This window comes from Salvia splendens, chromosome 9 (genome assembly GCF_004379255.2).
Source record: "Salvia splendens isolate huo1 chromosome 9, SspV2, whole genome shotgun sequence".
Classification (NCBI taxonomy): Eukaryota; Viridiplantae; Streptophyta; class Magnoliopsida; order Lamiales; family Lamiaceae; genus Salvia; species Salvia splendens.
Genome location: NC_056040.1, coordinates 12,466,608 through 12,485,319, shown reverse-complemented (window position 1 = coordinate 12,485,319; position 18,712 = coordinate 12,466,608). Strand labels below are relative to the sequence as shown.

Sequence of the window (18,712 nt, the reverse complement as noted above, 5' to 3'; positions counted from 1 at the left end):
CCACTAGAACTTCCCAAAAATTACTCCTGCCACGTCACTAGGACTTCCCATCCCACTGCCACGTCACTAGGACTTCCCCTACACAATCCGCCCTTCCTACTAGGACTTCCCGCATTAAAAAAAATCATAAATTCACAAATAAAGCAATTTACGTTTACGGAAATAAAATTTCAACACGAATACGAACGGAAAAAATTAACAACTTCATTAAAAAAAACATACATGATTCGAAAAAAAAATTACATAGTAATAAAAAAAAATTAATCACATCAACGTCAACCCCTCCGCGTCCAAACCTCTTCGATAATATCGTGCTGAAGTCGAACATGAGCATCTGTTTGCCGTATATATAGAGTTTTTTTTTAAAAAAATTAATACCGGACGTCCGACCCACGCCACAATAGCGGATGTCCGCCCGCCTGTCACCCGGACGTCCGAGGACATCCGACGTCCTTACGGGACGTCCGTATCCTAGTTGCTTCGTTACAATGGCGAACGTCCCGGTCGCCCGTCGCGGATGTCCGACCGGACATCCGCCATTAGAGATGCTCTAACAGATGATGATTTGGCCAGTACTTGAATTAATTAACATATAGTCTTATTATGAGTGTTGTTTCAAAAGAAAGACAAAAATTACATAAAAAACTGCAGAAAGGCCATAGGTTAAACTGTTTAAGTATATTATATTGTATAGTAGTAATAGTAGTAGTAGTAGTATTGATTGATGGGTATGTAATAAAGATTAAAGAAAGTTAAAAGTAAGAATTGTAGAGAGGGAGGGGGGTATGTTATGTAGATTTAGAGGGCAGAGAGACATGGCCACATGAAGAGAGAGAACAACATATTAAGATGGGACAGTATACCCATGTGGCCACCACTATAAGTTGAATTCCCGATAATACCCCTGTATCACATCACACTACATGCTGCATTCGGATTCTCATCGCTAAACATCTGCGGCGGTGGATATTCAAGCTGGTATTCCTGCATATATCTCTGCTGCGGCGCCTGCTGCTGCTCGTAGTTGTAGTAGTAGTAGTCGTTTGGGTTGTAATAGTACTGCATCTGCATCTCGTTCTTCTTCAATTCCACCACCTTCGTCTCTTCCCCCTCCACCGCCGGAGCTGCCTCCGTCTTTGCTGCCGCTTCTCCACCGCCTTCTTCCTTCTTCTCTTTCTCTCCTCCTTCTTCTTTCTTGCCTTCCTTCTCCGCTTCCTCTGGTTTCTTCTCTTCTTTCTTCTCCTCCTCTTTCTTCGCCTCCGGTTCCACTTTCACGACGGTGGCGTGCTTCCCGGTTCTCTTGTGCACGTAATCCGTCAGCTTCTCCGCATCCAACACTCCTTTCACTGTCACTTGTGAGCTCTTCATGTCTGGCTCTACACTCTCCACTCCTGCAATTTCATCCTTAATTCTATTTTACTAGTATTAATTTTGTATATATGTCAAGATCTAATTAACTGAATTGACTTTGGGATTAATTCAAAGGGAATCTTGGACATATATTTTTTTTTCTTTTGAAACCAATCTTTAGTAGAGATGGATGGAAAAGGAGATAAGGATGGGAAAGGCTAATAGAGATGAAAAGGGAAACATAAAGTATATCTATTGATAAAAGAGGCAAATTGATTAGTCTCTTTTCTGAAAAAAGAGAATTTGGCAAAAATCAAAATCACCTTTCATTCTTAGGATTCTCTTTTTGAGCTCTTGAGCACAGGCCTCACAATGCATGTACACTCCCAACACCACTGTAATCACAGGCGGCTGCACACAAATCACATGATTTACCAATCAACATTCTCAACTAATCAACACCAAATTAAAAAAAAAAGTAATTAATTAATGAGACCTCCTCTTTCATGAGTTCAGGCTTGGGCGGCTCTTTCTCCTCAGGCTTCTTGGCTTCCTCGGGCGCAGGAGGCGGCGGAATTGGCGAGATGAGCTCCACTTGGCGGTGGCTCTTCCGCTGAACCCTCTCCAAAACCTTGACCGGATCTGCTTTCTCTCCCTTCACCACCACTTTACTCGTCCTACAATCCGTCATCACATCCTCCACTCCTGCAAATTTTTACAAAACAACAATCAACAACTCGCATGCACTATTAAAAAAATTAGATTTTTAAACAAATAAAATGAAAGATCTAATTAATTAATTAATGTAGTTACCATCGAATCCTTTGAGGCAGCGGCGGACTTTCCGAGCGCAGCCCTCACAATGCATGTAAACTTTGAGGACGATTTCCTGCGGAGGGGGCGGCGGCGGCTGCTCCTTGGGGGCATCCACGGCTGGCTTGGGCGGCTCCTCGGGCGCCGGCTTGGGCTCCTCCGGTTTCTTCTCTTCCTGCTCAAAAAAGGGAAAACATAAATGAGGAGGACATTGAAAGCAGGGAAAGAGAAAGCGCGGGAGGGGAGAGAGAAAGAGACCTCTCCCATTTGCAGAAATCAATCTCTAGCGGAAATGTAGAATTTGAGCTTTGGTGAGTGTGTTATGTAGTATTTAGAAAGAGGAATGGGGTAGGGGGAATTTAAAGGTGGGCGGATGTTTGGGGGTAATCACCTAACTCAACTTTCATTTAATTCTATTTTCTACAAATTAGTATCGACAATTTTTAAAGCCGTACTGGATATGCCTCCCCACATTTGAGATAATAATTTTCGAATTAAATAATAACGGAAAATTTACACAAAATTATATAACATGGTGTTTGGCTAGTTAAGTAAATAAAGAAAAAACAAAAAATAAAACTATAATTCTTATTAAAAAATTGAAATGGCTCTTTAATTTCTCAAAAAAATATGAATAACTTAATACGGGGGATAATATAGATTAATTAACAGTATTTTGGAATTTTATATGTATAATTTATGAAAATTACATTAAACATTTTAAAAATAAATTCAAAAAATTTCAACTGCGACTAAATATATTAAATTAATTATTCTAGGATAGTACGAGACTAAGAACATCCACATCCCTGCTCTTGCCATCAAGTACGGATGTTGGCCCGGCCCCACTTTTTCAGTCTGCTTTTAGGCAAGAGCACAACACTCACACCCGTGCTCTTCCGCAAGGACGAGCACAAGAGTCCCACCATTCTATTATTCAATTTAAATAAAAATATTTTCACAAAATTAAAATTCATTAAAAATACCCGGAATAATATTACAAATTACAATAAAATTTAAAATTACATAATTAAAATCCTAAAAAATGAAAATTACTTAATTAAAATACTAAAAATAAAAATTACATAATTAAAATCCTAAAAAATGAAAATTACATAATTAAACTACTAAAAATAAAAATGACACAATTTAAGCGTAAAAATGCCCCCGGTGAAGACTAATCATCATCCGGCAATACCCCCAATGTTCTTTGGAGACCCCGTATCATCGCCACATGTGATCGAAGTTGCTCGGGGGGGTCATATTGGACCTATCGGCCAAATTGAGTTGGGCCAAAACACCCCACAACGAGTTGGTGGGGGGTTGAGGTGGCACATAGGGAGCGGGTTCGGGATCGGGGGCGGATGGAGTCGCGGCGCGACGGCGGTTGGCCGCCGCCTTCTTCCTTCCTTGCGGTCGGCTTTGGGAACCGCTCGGGCCGGCGTCGGGGCTACCCAAGTTGGCTAGCCACGTCTTCGGAGCCGGCTTCGGATAGGGATACCGACCTTGACCGTTTGGAGGAGCCGCTAGAGGAGGATGTTACGCCTCCCCTATACTTCGGATGCGACCGCGTCTCCTGCCAAATGTTGAGGTACTTGAACGGCTTGTAGTTCATGGATTGGTAGGTCGACAAGGCGGAACTGATGATGTCGACCTCGCTCCAACCACTCCCCGCCGACCGTTCTTCCTGGAGATAATACCCCTGGAACTTTTGAATTTCTTCGTTGGCTCTGTATATGGCGTTGCGCACCATACTCTCGTTGCGTTCGATTGTTCCAGCCGGCCGGTTTTCATTGTACCGGCGACAGATGCGCCACCAATAATGATCGCCGGATTGGTTCATGCCAATCTCTGGATCTTCGGAGATTGACAAGAACGCTTTGAACAATTGCTCCATCTCCGCTGGAGTGTACGGTGTGCGGACACCGCGAGTAGGAGAAGTCCGAGTTTGGGAGGGGCAGCTCGACCTCGCTCTAGGCTCGGGTGTCCACCCGTATTGCCCTTCGGGGGCATCTTGGTCATCGATCGGGTAAGGCCGGTAGCCATCTAGAACTTCCGAACCTTGGGTTTGAGGAGGGGCCGAATATTCCGTTTCCGAACTAGGAAACGGTTGTGAACCGAACCAATCGGGGTTCCAACAGTGGGAGCCCAGGGGTGATCGCCGTGGCCGGACATTGTTTTATTGTAAGAGTAAGAGTGAATGAAAGATTGGATGAGAATTGAGAATGGAAATGAGAGAATTTGGATGATAATTGTGTAGTGTGGTGTAAATTTTTGGTGTGGAAGTGGGGGTATTTATAGATGAAAATGTGTATTTTTGGGGGAAAAAATTGAAAAATAAATGAAAAGTGGGTAGAAAACGGATATAATTATTTGGGAAGTGGGAAAATATATATTTTTTATTTTTAATCGGATTTTTTAATTAAAATCTGATTTTTTTAAAAAAAATAAATTTAAATTGCCAACGGCTATGCCGTTGGCCAATCACACGCTGCCACGTCGCCTGCTCTCTGGCACGGACGTGCTCGATGCATCGAGCAGCGCCGTGCCAGCGGCGGACAGCGTCTCCGTGCCGTCATGCTCGCCGTTGTGGATGCTCTAAAATATAGTACTACGAGCATTACTCCATGATTTATTCAACATAAAAATGATGTATTTAGCCAAATATATGATGAATTAACTAACCTAAACTTAATTAAAATCTAACTAAGCAAATGTTGATTTCTCAATTAATCAGATGGCCAATTATTTAAAGATTGTGAATTTAGACTCAACATTTTATTTATTTATTTATTCAATAAGATTGCAACGGTGATTGGTGTTTTATAATTTGATTTAATGATTTTGGAATTAGATAGTTAGGAATTTGGGTTTTATATGATTTGCATGAATTTGAGAATGAAGATTTATTGAACTTTTGTTCATTATAGTTATCTCTAATGTCTAGTAAAAGTTTTAAAGCCATTATATATAGTATAAATTAAATTTTTTAGAACTATATACTATAAATTACAACATCAACTTGTATAAATTTATAATTTCGTCACTGTATAACATAACTAGATATAATCAATTTTAATAAATGATCGCAAAACAAACTCATAAACAATACTTAGAAATTTTAGAAGAAATGAATTAGCATGGGATAAATAAGGATATGATCTCAATTCTCAAGTAATTAACTAATGAAGTAGCAATTGACACATAGTATATATTTGGACCATTAGTATCGAAGTCTCACTCCGTCTTAAAATCAAACTACCACATTCCACTTCTTTAGGGTGTCCACTATAGGGGAGGCGCGCCAGCTGCCCCATCCCGCCTCCGCCCCGCCTTGCTATAGTGGAGGAACGAACTGCCCCGAGGCGGACGCCATTTTTGGGGCAGAAGGCCCTCCGGCGAGTTTTGTGCGAGGACGTGCCGGACCGACCGCCCCGAGGCGATAGGCGGGCCGGCCTATAGTGGGGCGGTGCGAGGTGCGGCAGTTCCGGGTCGGGCGAATTTTTTTGTTTTTTTTTTAAATTCAATTTAATTTACCTATAAATACACCCCATTTCTTTCATTATTTTCACATTATTCCAACTCTTCACTCATACTTTCTCTCACTAAAATTTATGGATTGACATGGACGATTTGTGGAACGACGCATGAAATTCCCTGATTCAAGAGGTGCAGCACCAGGCCGACGAGGAGGATGCGGCGCGCGCGGCGGAACTGGCAGAGGCCGCGATCCCTCGTGCGATTACTCGTCGGCGGACCATCCAACGAGACCATAGCGGAGCGCACCACGTCTAATGGCGGACTACTTTGTGGATAACCCCCGTTATCTATCCGAGATTTTCCGTCGGCGATTCAGAATGTCGCAACGACTCTTCAACCATATAGTGACGAATTTGGCGGAGCGGTACCGGTGCTTCACCCTCCGGAGTGATTGCACTGGCCGGATCGGGCTGTCTACTCTTCAGAAGTGCACCGCTGCAATCCGGCAGCTTGCCTATGCCGGACCAGCTGATATGTTCGACGAATACCTACAGATGGGTGAGACGACTAGCCTAACGGTTCTCAGGCAATTTTGTAAGGGGATCCGAGAAATATTTGGTCAGGAGTTCCTACGAAAGCCCACCCCTGATGAGTGCCAGAGACTGCTAGATATGCACGGTTCGGTTCACGGTTTCCCAGGAATGTTAGGAAGCATCGATTGCATGCATTGGGAGTGGAGAAACTGCCCGGTGGCGTGGAAAGGCCAATTCACTACTGGTTTCAAAAGCAAAGGTCCATCAATGATTCTTGAAGCCGTTGTTGACTATCGTTTGCGGATCTGACATGCTTATTTCAGTGTTGTAGGTTCGAAAAACTACATCAATGTTCTTCAGTCATCGCCTCTCTTCATTGATGAGTGCCGGGGGAAGGTCCAGAAATCAGCTTCGTAGCCAATGGCACGCAGTACAGTGGGAGATACTATTTGGCAGATGGGATATATCCTCGGTGGCCCGTATTCGTCAAGACAATTCGCCAACCGGTTGGACCGAAGAAACAATATGTTGCGCGAAAACAAGAGGCTGCTAGGAAGGTTGTTGAGCGAGCTTTTGGTGTCTTCCAAGCGCGATGGGCCATTATATGGTGCCCGGCATGAGTTTGGCTCGAAGATGATGTCGCGAATATTATGTTAGCATGTATCATATTGCATAATATGATAATAGAAGATGAAGGATTTGCTGCAGAGCGCTGGGCACCGGAAGATGGCGCAAGTACAAGTAACGGTGTTGCCTCCGCGCCGATCCAGATGGGCGTACCACGGAGCAATGAATATTTGCTCCAACGTTTCACTGATATGCGCAGGAGTACAACACATACCACACTCCAGGACGATTTGATTGAAGAAGTTTGAGCACGTAGGGGAGGTGGCGCAGTGTGAACACCATTGTGATTTTCAACAGATTAAATTTTCGTTGTATAATTTTTTCAGTACTTTAATACGACGAAAATTTAGTGTTTAATTTTAATTTCTTCACTTATAGCCTTTTTTTCTAATTACGTATAGTCCGATAATTTTAATTATAATTGAATTATAATAAATGAAAAAATGGGGCTATTGGAAGTGTCCACCTATAGGGGCGGACAATTTTTTTTGTGGACGCGGACAAATAAACTTTGGCTGTGAACAAAAAATAGGGCGGGGCTATTGGAAATGTCCGCCTTATAGTGGACACTCTTATATGCAATGTCAACATTCTACTCAATGTATTTATAAACGAATGTGATCGTATAGTTTGTTGAATAATCAAAAAAATGTGACGAGTAAATTAAATTTTCTTTATGTGAGTTCATTATACAAAAATTCTAAAATTATAGAGTATATGCTTTCATTTAAGATAAAGTTACGTTTGGGTGATTTCAGATAAATTTCACAATAAAATACTATGTGAATTAGGACATGTGTTGTTATTTATAGGTGGTATCGCATTTGTGCCTTTCGTAGCAATTATAGTTTGGTACTGACCAATGTTTTAAAAACCGGACCGGACCGGCCGGTTCGACCGGTTCGACCGCGAACCGGTCAGTGGTCCGGTCCGGTTAGCACTATAAAACCAGCGACATGTTCAACCGCCATGAACCACCGAAACCGGCCGGTCTGGCCGGAAACCGGTTCAAATGCTTTTCAAAATTTTATTCTAAAATTTTGGCCTTGATAGAGGTCGAACTCAAGACCTCCCGATGAACTTACCAACAATTCTACCACTACACCACAAGGACTTCTTGGTAGTAATATGAACATAAATTATTTTCATATGTTAAACACGAAATATTTATCTATATAAACTAATAATTCGTGTTTAATACGTATATATGTATATTAAGAATATGTGATTAATTATATTAAAAGTTTACTACTATTTGATTATACACTAGGAGTATTTACTAAATGTATGTTTTTAATTTATGTTTATTCATATATCTTTGTGTATAATATTATTTTGCCGCATTACTTTTTGAAAATAATACTATGAACTTATTTATTTTTATACATAAATATTTATTTTTTTATTTACAATAACTTACTACTAGTATAATTTATATATTTAATTATATTTGTTGATAAAAAAATAATAAAATTCTATCATTCACTAAAAATATATTCTTTTTAATTTTATATTCTTTTAAGATAATTCATTTTAATTTTATATATTCTTTTAAGAAATTGTTAATTTTAATATATTTCTTATATTTTAATTATACTTTTACAATAACTAATGTTTTATAATATAGGAGTTTATAATTATACATAGAGTTTAATACTAGCTTTAAATATTGTGTATTATAATTTATTATTGTATTTAAACTTAACGTCATTAAATATTCTAATATAGTAGTACAAGACTTGTTTTCTATAATAATAATACTATTAAATGTATAATACTATAATATTTATTGATAAAACATTTGATTAAATTTTATTATTTACTACTAAATAAATAAATATATATATAAACAGTATTCCGGTTCAACCAATGGTTCGACCAGTGAACCGGTTGAACCAGTGAACCAATAATGACGCCAGTTCGCTTGCCGGTCCGGTTTTTAAAACATTGGTACTGACAATACAAACTCTGCCTATACGTTGTAGGTGATATATTAAAAATAACGAATTTGAATTGATTTCTCACGAGCTTTTTGAAATTTGATAGACATTCAAGAAATTTCATTTTGTTTCTAATAATTTCTTGAATTTTATTTTGTTTCTAATAAATTTTATCTGATAAACAATTTTGATGAGATAGAAGTTGGGTTGGAAGCTTGAAATGTCAACATAGACAACATATTCGACAAATTAAATTAAACGATATCATAATCACGAGTTCATCTAACACACTTACATACTCGGACTTGAAACCTTAATTTGCACATCTGTCGCAAATACTCACTAAGGGCATCTCCAACCATTTACATAAAACTCAAACTAATTTTTGAGTGTATGTCACAATAAAAAGTAATTTTTATTGCAACCATTTACACCAAATTCAAAATTTACACAATTTTTTAGTTTTTGTTTCACAGGATTTTTGCAGTAACACCATATTTGGTATTGTTTCACAAAAAATTATAAAAAATGAGTTTGAATTTGGTGTATGGTTGGAGAAATTTCTACACCAAAACTTATTTTCGGGATATGATTAGAGATGGTCTAATACTCACCAGACATACACATCTGATTTTAACAAGTTGACCAATTTTTCCCATTAATCATCCACTTCGTGCACACAATAGCCACTTCAATTTGATTTCACCGAAAATCTAAGTTGAGTAAAAAACCTAGGAATATTGAAAATTCTTTGGTTCTCATTCATATTTTGAAAGATACTATAAAGTATAGTACTACCAAATTGACATTTTGGGTAATAGTTAGATCCTTTTAAATTACCCCCTCCATCCAGCAAAGATTGTCCCATTTTTCTCAATAGGTCCATCCCATTAAATTTATCTAATTTCATTTTTTACCATTTTTGGTAGTGGACCTCATATTCCACTAACTTATTCCTACTCACATTTAATTAATAAAATTAATATATAAAAGTAGGATTCACATTCCACTAACTTTTTCAACTCACTTTTCATTATATTTCTTAAAACTCGTGTCCAGTCAAAATGAGACAATCTTTGTGGGACAGAGGGAGTATTCTATATTTATTTTGATATAGTATACCACTACTAATATTATTGCCGATAATTTGTCATTAGTCGAAATCTCTCATTCGAATTTTGTAGCCAAATTTCTAACTTCTAGTACTATATTTCATGAAGAGCAACAAAGTTAATAGTACTACTTAATACTATATGCACACATTTTCCCTCATCACATAACCCTCTGTTTGGAACTGTAATATTTAGGAAGTTAAAACGAGCTTAAACAGGATAACAAAAGGTGTGAGTATGCAAGGGACTTGGCAGTTATGGGCAACCGTATTTTAAGCATATATTTTCGTCTCTGCTCATATTCCTGCGTTATCTTACGTGTCTTCACGTGCTCCTCTATTCATCCATCTAATTATTTTTATATTAAGCTGCAATACTCTCTTATCAGATTAAAACTGCTTAATTATTTTCACAACAATACCCATAGATAAAACCATGCGTAGTCACATGTTTGATGCATCATACATAATTAATTACTCTGTTTGATGGAGTAATGGTAAGTTATATAAAAATTAAAACTCTTTTTATTTTGTTCTATACCATATAATATATAAATAATCCGTCTATTTTTAGAAACTTTTTTTTTTCTGATGGATTCCAACTCCAATAGCAATATTCTAAGTTTTATTCTCACTTCTATTTTATTTATTATATATTAAAACATGAGCTATTCTAAAAGACATACATAAAAAGGGGATGGGATCCCCTATTATGGTGGGGACCACAACAGGGACTGCACCTCAGAAAAAAATTAATTTTTTTTTTTGATAATTCAAATTTATTATTAAAAAAATTGTATGTGAGAGGGCAGCAGCGCCCGCAGGGGATCCCATCCCCATAAAAAGCCAGTAGGATACACTAAAGAGTTGCAGATATTGGAAAAATCTATCTACGGAGGAATTTTGTGCCCAATCTCTATACTTTATTCTTTAAAAATAAAAGGAATCTAAGCTCGAATTGCTAACCATATCTCCAGCCAAAACCAGTTCAAGGTATTACACCTATGACCTATGTATTATACTCGGATATTCTATTTATTTATTCCAAAAATAGTCGTAATTTATCATTTTGATTCATCTATCAAACTTTGTCTATTTTTATTATTAAAAAAATTTCACAACATGTCACACTAATATATATACTAATAAAGATCTCACTATTTCCTAATATTACAATTTTTTTCTCTCCCATATGCTTTAATGATTTCACATTAAAATCCATATAATACAGGAGACCAATGAAATATTATTTAATAGTAGTACTAGTCTTATTTTTAGAAATGAATTTGAGTTGCAATTAATTTGATTGAATCAATATCAGCTGTGGATGACGTCGTTTTTCAGTTTTAATAGCCAAAAGACAAAAACTTCCATAGCTAACATGACGAAATATATTGTAAGAACGTCCACAACGGTGCTCTTCCGCGAGAGCAGTCGTCGTGCTATGGCACTACAAGAGCTAGCCGTGCTCGCCGCTGCGCTCTTGTTGTAGGTACGGACGTGCTCTTGCATAAGATCACTGCGGTGCCGACGGCAAGAGCACGAGCAGCCGACGTGTCATGCGCTGGTTGGCCGTTGATTTATCATTTTCTTTAAAAAAATATGAAAAATTCTGAAAAATTCAGATTTAATAAAAAAACACTCATTTCAACACAAAAAAATCACACTACATCAAACAACTCTCTCAATATCAATTTTTAGGATTTAAATATGTAATTTTTATTTTTTTAGGATTTTAATTATGTAATTTTTAATTTTTTAGTAATTTGTAATAGTATTTCGGGTATTTTGAATGCATTTTAATTTGTGGAAATGTTTTTAGTAATTGAAGTATTTAAATTGAATAATAAAATGGTGAGACCTTTGAATGGTGTAAGAGCATGTTCTTGCGGAAGAGCATGAATGTGAGTATTGTGTTCTTGCGGAAGAGTAGAGAATTAAAAATAATACATGTGGGTCCGGGCCTACGTCCATGTTCTATTCCATAGTTAAGTGATGTGACAAAACGTTCAATGATGGGAAGTAATAAAATATTTTCGGTCTTCAAGCAGAGTATACCGTTCACCTATCCATTTAAGAAATTCTGAGAATATCTGGTATTAATCATTGCAACATCAAAATAGATTGAGTGAAAAACATACTATAAATATTGAATGTTCATCCTATTTTTAGTGACATTGAGTATAAATGTCTCCATTATTAAATGTCTCCATGATTAAGAGTGTCCAATATAGGCGTACAACCTCAATAGTCCAGCCATTTTTTTTATCCACAACCCCAGTTTATTTATCCCCACCCATAAAAAAAATTATCCGCCGCTATAAGGTGGACACTTTCAATAGCGCCAAAATTTTTAGCCACTTATCATTTTATTTTTTTTCCGTCTATATTAAATCAATTAAAATTATCGGAATGTAAATAATTAGAAAACGAGGTAGTTGGGACCGGATATTCGTATTATTGGAAACGTTAAAATTATACAACAAACATTTAAAAACAATACAAATAAAAAACCGCCACCGTCTACTCGGTGGCGGAATCGGATTCCTCCTCCTCTTCTCCGCGGCCGACCCCGCCAGTACAATCCTCATCAGACAAGCCTAGCCGGCGCTGGATCTCCCCTATGAGTTTCCGGTATATACCCTTGATGACCGGGTCGGTTGCGGTCTCGTAGAAACGGCAGTTGTCATGCAGTTGTTTCAACAACTGCACATCTAGGTTCTCCCTCAAAACCTTGTGGGGACCAGGGGCCATGGGATGCGGGATGCGCGATCCCGACGCGGCCGACGATAGGCGGGAAGAACTTCCAGCCACTCTAGCGCTTCGGATAGAAGCCTGATGTCCCGGAGGGCGTGGGCGCCTAAAGTGTGTAGCGGAGTCTTCAGTTTGTTCGTCGTTGAGGTCGAATGATTGCGAGCCGCTGCCACTGCTGTAGTCCCCGGCTATGTTATGTCTAGTACGCTTCGCCCCAGGAGCTCCTGCCCGCTCTTGCGCACAGATGACCCGGAATTTCGGACTGTGCTCGAGAACAAGATACTCCTCCCACATGGTGAACTTCATGTTGAATTGGGCTATAGACAGCTCCTTCACGTCGGCTTTGCTTCAGGCACTCTCAGCACTGAGCAGGTTGTTCTCGTATATGGAGTTGAACCGCTTGGTGGCATGCAGAATCATAGACCACTTTTTGCGGAGATGTTCCCGTCACGCGGTTTGGCGCCTCGAGGTTTGAATTCGTTGTATGCCAACAGGACACGCTTCTAAAAGCTCCCCTCTGTCTGATCGGTGCCCACTATGGGGTCCGATGTGACAGCATCCCATGCCCGCGCCACAGCAATGGACTCCGCTTTGGTGTAGTGCTTGGCCCGTCCATCGCCGGCTACCGCCGCCGCTGCCCTCACCGCCACCGCCGCTGCCGCCTCCACCGCCGCTGCCGCCTCTTCCGCCGCCCCCGCCGCCGCTGATTCAACCCGCCCCACCGGACCCACAGACTCTCTTCGGAACGAGCGTATCCACGCGTGCAAACGGCCGACATCTTCGACGAGTATTTGCATATCGGTGAGTCCACTGGAATCCTTTGTCTAAAGAATTTTTGCGAGGGCGTTCGTTCAGCTTTCGGGGATGAATTCCTTCGGGCACCCAGCACCGATGATTGCCAACGGTTGCTGCGTCTTCACGAATTAGTCCATGGCTTCCCCGGAATGCTTGGCAGCATTGACTGCATGCATTGGAGGTGGAAGAATTGCCCGAATGCTTGGAGGGGGCAACACTTAAGCGGTCACAAAGGCAGCGGCCCAACACTTATCCTTGAGGCGGTCGCCGACTACCGCCTATGGATTTGGCATGCATATTTCGGCGTTGCCGGAGCCAACAACGACTTGAACGTGCTCTATTCTTCACCACTCTTCAATGATGTGATGAATGGTGTAGCACCGGCGATCGACTTCACCATCAACGGAAATACATACCACATCGGTTACTATCTCGCCGATGGTATCTACCCAAGGTGGTCGACGTTTGTGAAGACGCTCCACAACCCGCACGACCCGAGGCGGGTTCTTTTTGCGCAGCGTCAAGAGTCTGCGCGGAAAGACGTTGAAAGAGCCTTCGGGGTCCTTCAAGCCCGATTTAACATTGTGAAGGCCCCGGCTCGGCTGTGGTACGTGAATAATATCGCCGACATCAAGTTCACGTGTATTATCTTACACAACATGATTATAGCCGACGAAAGGCCAAGGGCGGCTAGCTTCTACGACGAGGATGAAGCCGGAAGCTCAACAGCGAGGTCTCCCCCACGCCGAGGTGAGCATACGACGGTTGGCCAGAGGATCGAGACAAGGCACACAATGCGCGATACCCGAACCCACATTCAGCTACAAGAAGACTTAATCAAACACATGTGGGCGAAATTCGGCAACAAGTAGTGGTTTTTTTAATTTTTAGTATTTTAATTATGTAATTTTTAATTTTTAGGATTTTAATTATGTCGTTTTTTATTTTATTTGTCATTTGTAATATTATTTATGTTTTTTAATGAATTTTTGTATTTTAGAAATGTTTATGTTTAATTAAATATTAAATTAATTGTGCTCGTCCTTGCGGAAGAGCACAGTTGTGGGTGTTGTGCTATTACCAGAGAGCAGACATGAATAGTATTGCCCGGGCCCACAACCGTGCCGCTGGCAAGAGCACGGTTGTGGATGCTCTAAGGAACAAGAAGAAATTGTTTTTAGCCGGCACGCACTCATTATTATCAACTTCCCATTTCATTACTGACACATTCACTTACACCAATCTTTCATCACACCATGATTATAAAGTGAATACATATTTAATTTAGCAAAATTGAACAATTATTATATGTATATATATGCATTTATGTATAGTGAATATTGGACATTGAGAGAAGAACAAATAATTATACTTTATCCCAAGATAGATGAGTCGTATTTCTTTTTTATTGTCTTATGGTAGTTGAGTCGTATCAATTTTTAGCAAAAATTGATATTTCTCTCATATTTTACTCTTTTTTAATTTATTTCTCTCTTTCCATTTACCAAAAAAAAACTCAACTACTTTAGGACGGTTCGAAAAGAATACTTATTCAATTATCTCGGGACAAATGAAATATAAAATTAACGAACCAATAAATTAATAAATTTTCATGAAAAATGTGAATTATTTTTATCTACTTGATCACAAGATTCACGACTCACAAGTTATACGTTCAGTTTCCAAGCGTCATTTTCACTGATTGAATACACAAAAATGGGTTCGAATCTGGAATCCCTTTAGGAACAGAAAAGGTGAAAACTATATTTGATCGTTCATTTCCTGTTCATATTCCCATTTTTTTACTAAAATTAGAATTCTCTTTGAATGTATGCATTAAATATATAATTGTAATCGTATAAGATAATAACCATTAACTAATATGAGACACATAATATGAAAATCTAATAGTAGTAGATAAAAATAATTTCGCGTGATAATCTTATCCAAATAATTTTATTTTAAAAGTATATTTTAATAATTTTAACACAACATTTTCAATTTCACGTAATTTTTTTAATATAACTTATTTGTTACAAAAGGTATATATCCAATTTTATTGAATTCTAATGAAATTCTAAATGCATTGGACGATCATATAAAGATACTTTAAAATAATGTGAAAATTACATATTTAGGTATATATTTTCTGTAATTTTTGCTACAACTAACTTTTTACATCCATCTCAAAGAAACTTTTCAAGTACTACTATAAACTAACAGTTTCTGAAAATGACATTGACATCAAAATAAAGATATACTCCACCAAATAAAAACCATAAAGTATATTAGCAGGTTTAAATTTGTAATGGAATGTGATTCTGACATCTCTTTGAGCCCATGTGAATACAGCTCTTTTCATAAAATTTTGCCAAAACATATGAAATGGAGTACAATAGTTGCAAATATAAAACTGCTATAACTATATATTCTTGAATTTATATTATGTTTTTCTAAAATATGTATTGCTTACATGCTACAAATTATATGCATTTAAGTAGTATGACACCAAATGAAAATGATGTCATTAATAGTTTGGTATTTAAAATTAATAAAGTTGAAAATTAATCAGTAACATCCGACGTCAAGTCTCAAGATTATAAAGGATGGAAAATGGATATGATATTTTTATAGAGTATAAAACTTAAACTTTTTAGATACTATTATAATAATGCAGATACAGTTTGGAGTTTAAATTGATAACCTTTACTATATCATTCTAAAAATGCTGTGAAACGAGATGAGCTAAAACTCTTACTAATACTATATATGGGCTATTGTTCGTTACTAGGAACTATGATCCAAATTTCAGATTTTTTAAAAGAATTTAAAGCTTGATTTAATAAAATCATAAACTTCGATCGGATTTAAGATTTCTCACAATTGACGATTCTGATGAAATCGAATCATATGTGAAGAGTCAGATAATCTGGGTAAACTAATCAGACAGGAAAGGAAAGCCTAGAAAAGTGCAGGTTAATTATCATTTTTTATTATCAATATAATTGATTGATATTCTTAATTTTAATCTTAAAAAAACAAGGACAGCCTAACAAAGCATCAACACAATATCACTCTTCAAGCAACTCCACATCCCCGGTTCTCCCATCTTTACCAATTCGAAATGTTGTTCATGTCTGATTTACTGTAATTGGAGTCATCAATCGTGGAAAAATCCAAACTTAAAAGTTTATAATTTTTACAATTATGTATTTGAAGGTAGTACAAAACATCGAAATTTGAGTAATAATAGTATTAATTTTAATAGTAGTTTAACTGTTTAGGCCATCCGCAATGGGCGGACGATGGCACGCCCGATGGCGCGCATCGTCCGCGCCATCGATCGTCCGCGCCCATTGCGGATACGGACGATAGGTCGCGGACGATCGTCGCGGCCGATACTAAGGGCGCGGAGGATGGCGCGCCCGATGCCTATCGTCCGCGCCATCGTCCGCCCCATTGTGGCGTACACGGACGATGGCTGCGGACGATAGGCATCGGGCGCGCCATCGTCCTCCCCATTGTGGCGTACACGGACGATAGGTCGCGGACGATGGCACGCGGTTTGGTTGTTTTATAAATAGAGTTCATTCGTTTTACATTTCATTTCACAATTTCACTTTCGAAACTTACATTTACATAATACCTCCGAAACTTACATTTACACAATTTCATCGTCCTCCCTCAAGAAGTGTACCGACCCCGACGAAGCCGAATACCTCCGGGCATTGATAGATGAACTGCGTCGGAAGTTGGGAATTGCACCGACTTAGTTTTTTTTTTTGTAAGTTGAACGGTGTAACTTCTTTTTTTATTAATGTGTCCCCGTTTGTTATTTCGACCTTTTTATTTACTCGTTATTAATTGTTAGTTGAAAACATTTAAATCAATTAAACAAATAAATAAAATGATGATGTGGCGCGCCATAGGGCGCGCCTTAGGGCGCGCCTTAGGGCGCCCCACTGCAGGTGGGGAGGTAGGAGGATAAAACTGCTGACGTGGCGCGCCATAGGGCGCGCCTTAGGGCGCGCCTTAGGGCGCCCCATTGCTAATGCCCTTATATTCCAAAGTGGGGATGAAGTACAACATTTAATATCTGGCTGAGGTGTGCCAGGTTAGGAAATATTAAATGCAACTAATGAATATTGCAGGTATATAATTGGTGGTCCATCATAAATATTTGAGCAGAAAAATACAGAAATTATAGGCAAAAAAGTTAATTCAGTAGATGGTGCTGATTTTGTTATAAAGAGGACCACCTCCCAATTCCACCAATCGGATTTGACTACACGGCCCTTGAAATAATTACAAATGCAGTTATTGTATTTTGGTGGAAATTAAGATGCCCTCATTTATAATAATAATAATAATAATAATAAAATAATGCTTAGTCGTCCAAAACTAATCGATGCATTTCACAATTCGGGCATTACTGCTTGGTAAATGAGTTATTTTTTTTATTTTTGGAAAAACTAAAATTTTTATATTAATTACTCTATTTTATTACTCTCTCCGTCCCTTAAATATTGGCAACATTTGGTTGACAAATACGCGATTGTCATTAAAAGAGAAGAAGCATTATTATAAATGTTGAAATTGCCAAAATTTCTTTGTCCCACATCGGTGGGTATTAGGGAGTTGGGGAGAGTGGCTTCCTATAAAAGGAGCACTCCTCCCTCATTTGTAATGTACCTCAAATATTGTATTCTCTTCTCCGTCTAAATATAAGCGGGCTCTGCAGAGGGTGCTCGGAGACGTAGGCAATTTGGCCGAACTCCGTTATCAAAGTTTCGGGTGTGTTCTTTCTTTATTATTTATTTTGTTCCGCATTTATTTCTGGGTTTATTTTCTGTTGGGATATTGTATTCAATATTATTTGCGGGTTTGGTAGTAGTGTTTTGTACATCGACTGATAAATTCTATTGGGAGTCTGGTATTTAAGAGAGGACAGTGTCCCCACCAGTCTTTCCAAAGAATTTATTTTGAGAAGTAATTTTATCGAGTAGACCCCATTGGGTTAACTCTGAAATTACTGAATCGGTTCATTTCACTATTTGAGAGAAAATTACCCGGTTTTCTCAACAAGTGGTATCAGAGCCAAGGTTCGTCCTTGGTTCTATTTGTTTGTAATATTGAATACTTTATTTTGAGTCTGTAATGGCGGGTAATGATCAAGAAAACAAGGCTAGTTCTTCGTCATCGTGGTCGAGGTTTCCACTGTCAAATATGAAATTGACGGTGGAGATATTTGACGGTACTGGCCATTTTGGTATGTGGCAGGGGGAGGTTCTAGACTCTCTTTTCCAGCA

At 38.5% G+C, this 18,712-nt stretch overlaps 1 protein-coding gene across 1 annotated transcript; it reads right to left on the bottom strand.

Annotated features, from left to right (window-relative positions):
• Positions 1-659: 659 nt before the first annotated feature.
• LOC121746908 (heavy metal-associated isoprenylated plant protein 7-like) lies at positions 660-2,577 on the bottom strand. Its single transcript, XM_042140864.1, has 5 exons — positions 2,422-2,577; positions 2,164-2,338; positions 1,847-2,055; positions 1,674-1,761; positions 660-1,391 (listed from the first exon to the last, which is right to left on the bottom strand). The coding sequence occupies exons 1-5, from the start codon at positions 2,428-2,430 to the stop codon at positions 910-912; spliced, it is 963 nt and encodes a 320-aa protein (XP_041996798.1). The 5' UTR covers positions 2,431-2,577; the 3' UTR covers positions 660-909.
• Positions 2,578-18,712: the final 16,135 nt, after the last annotated feature.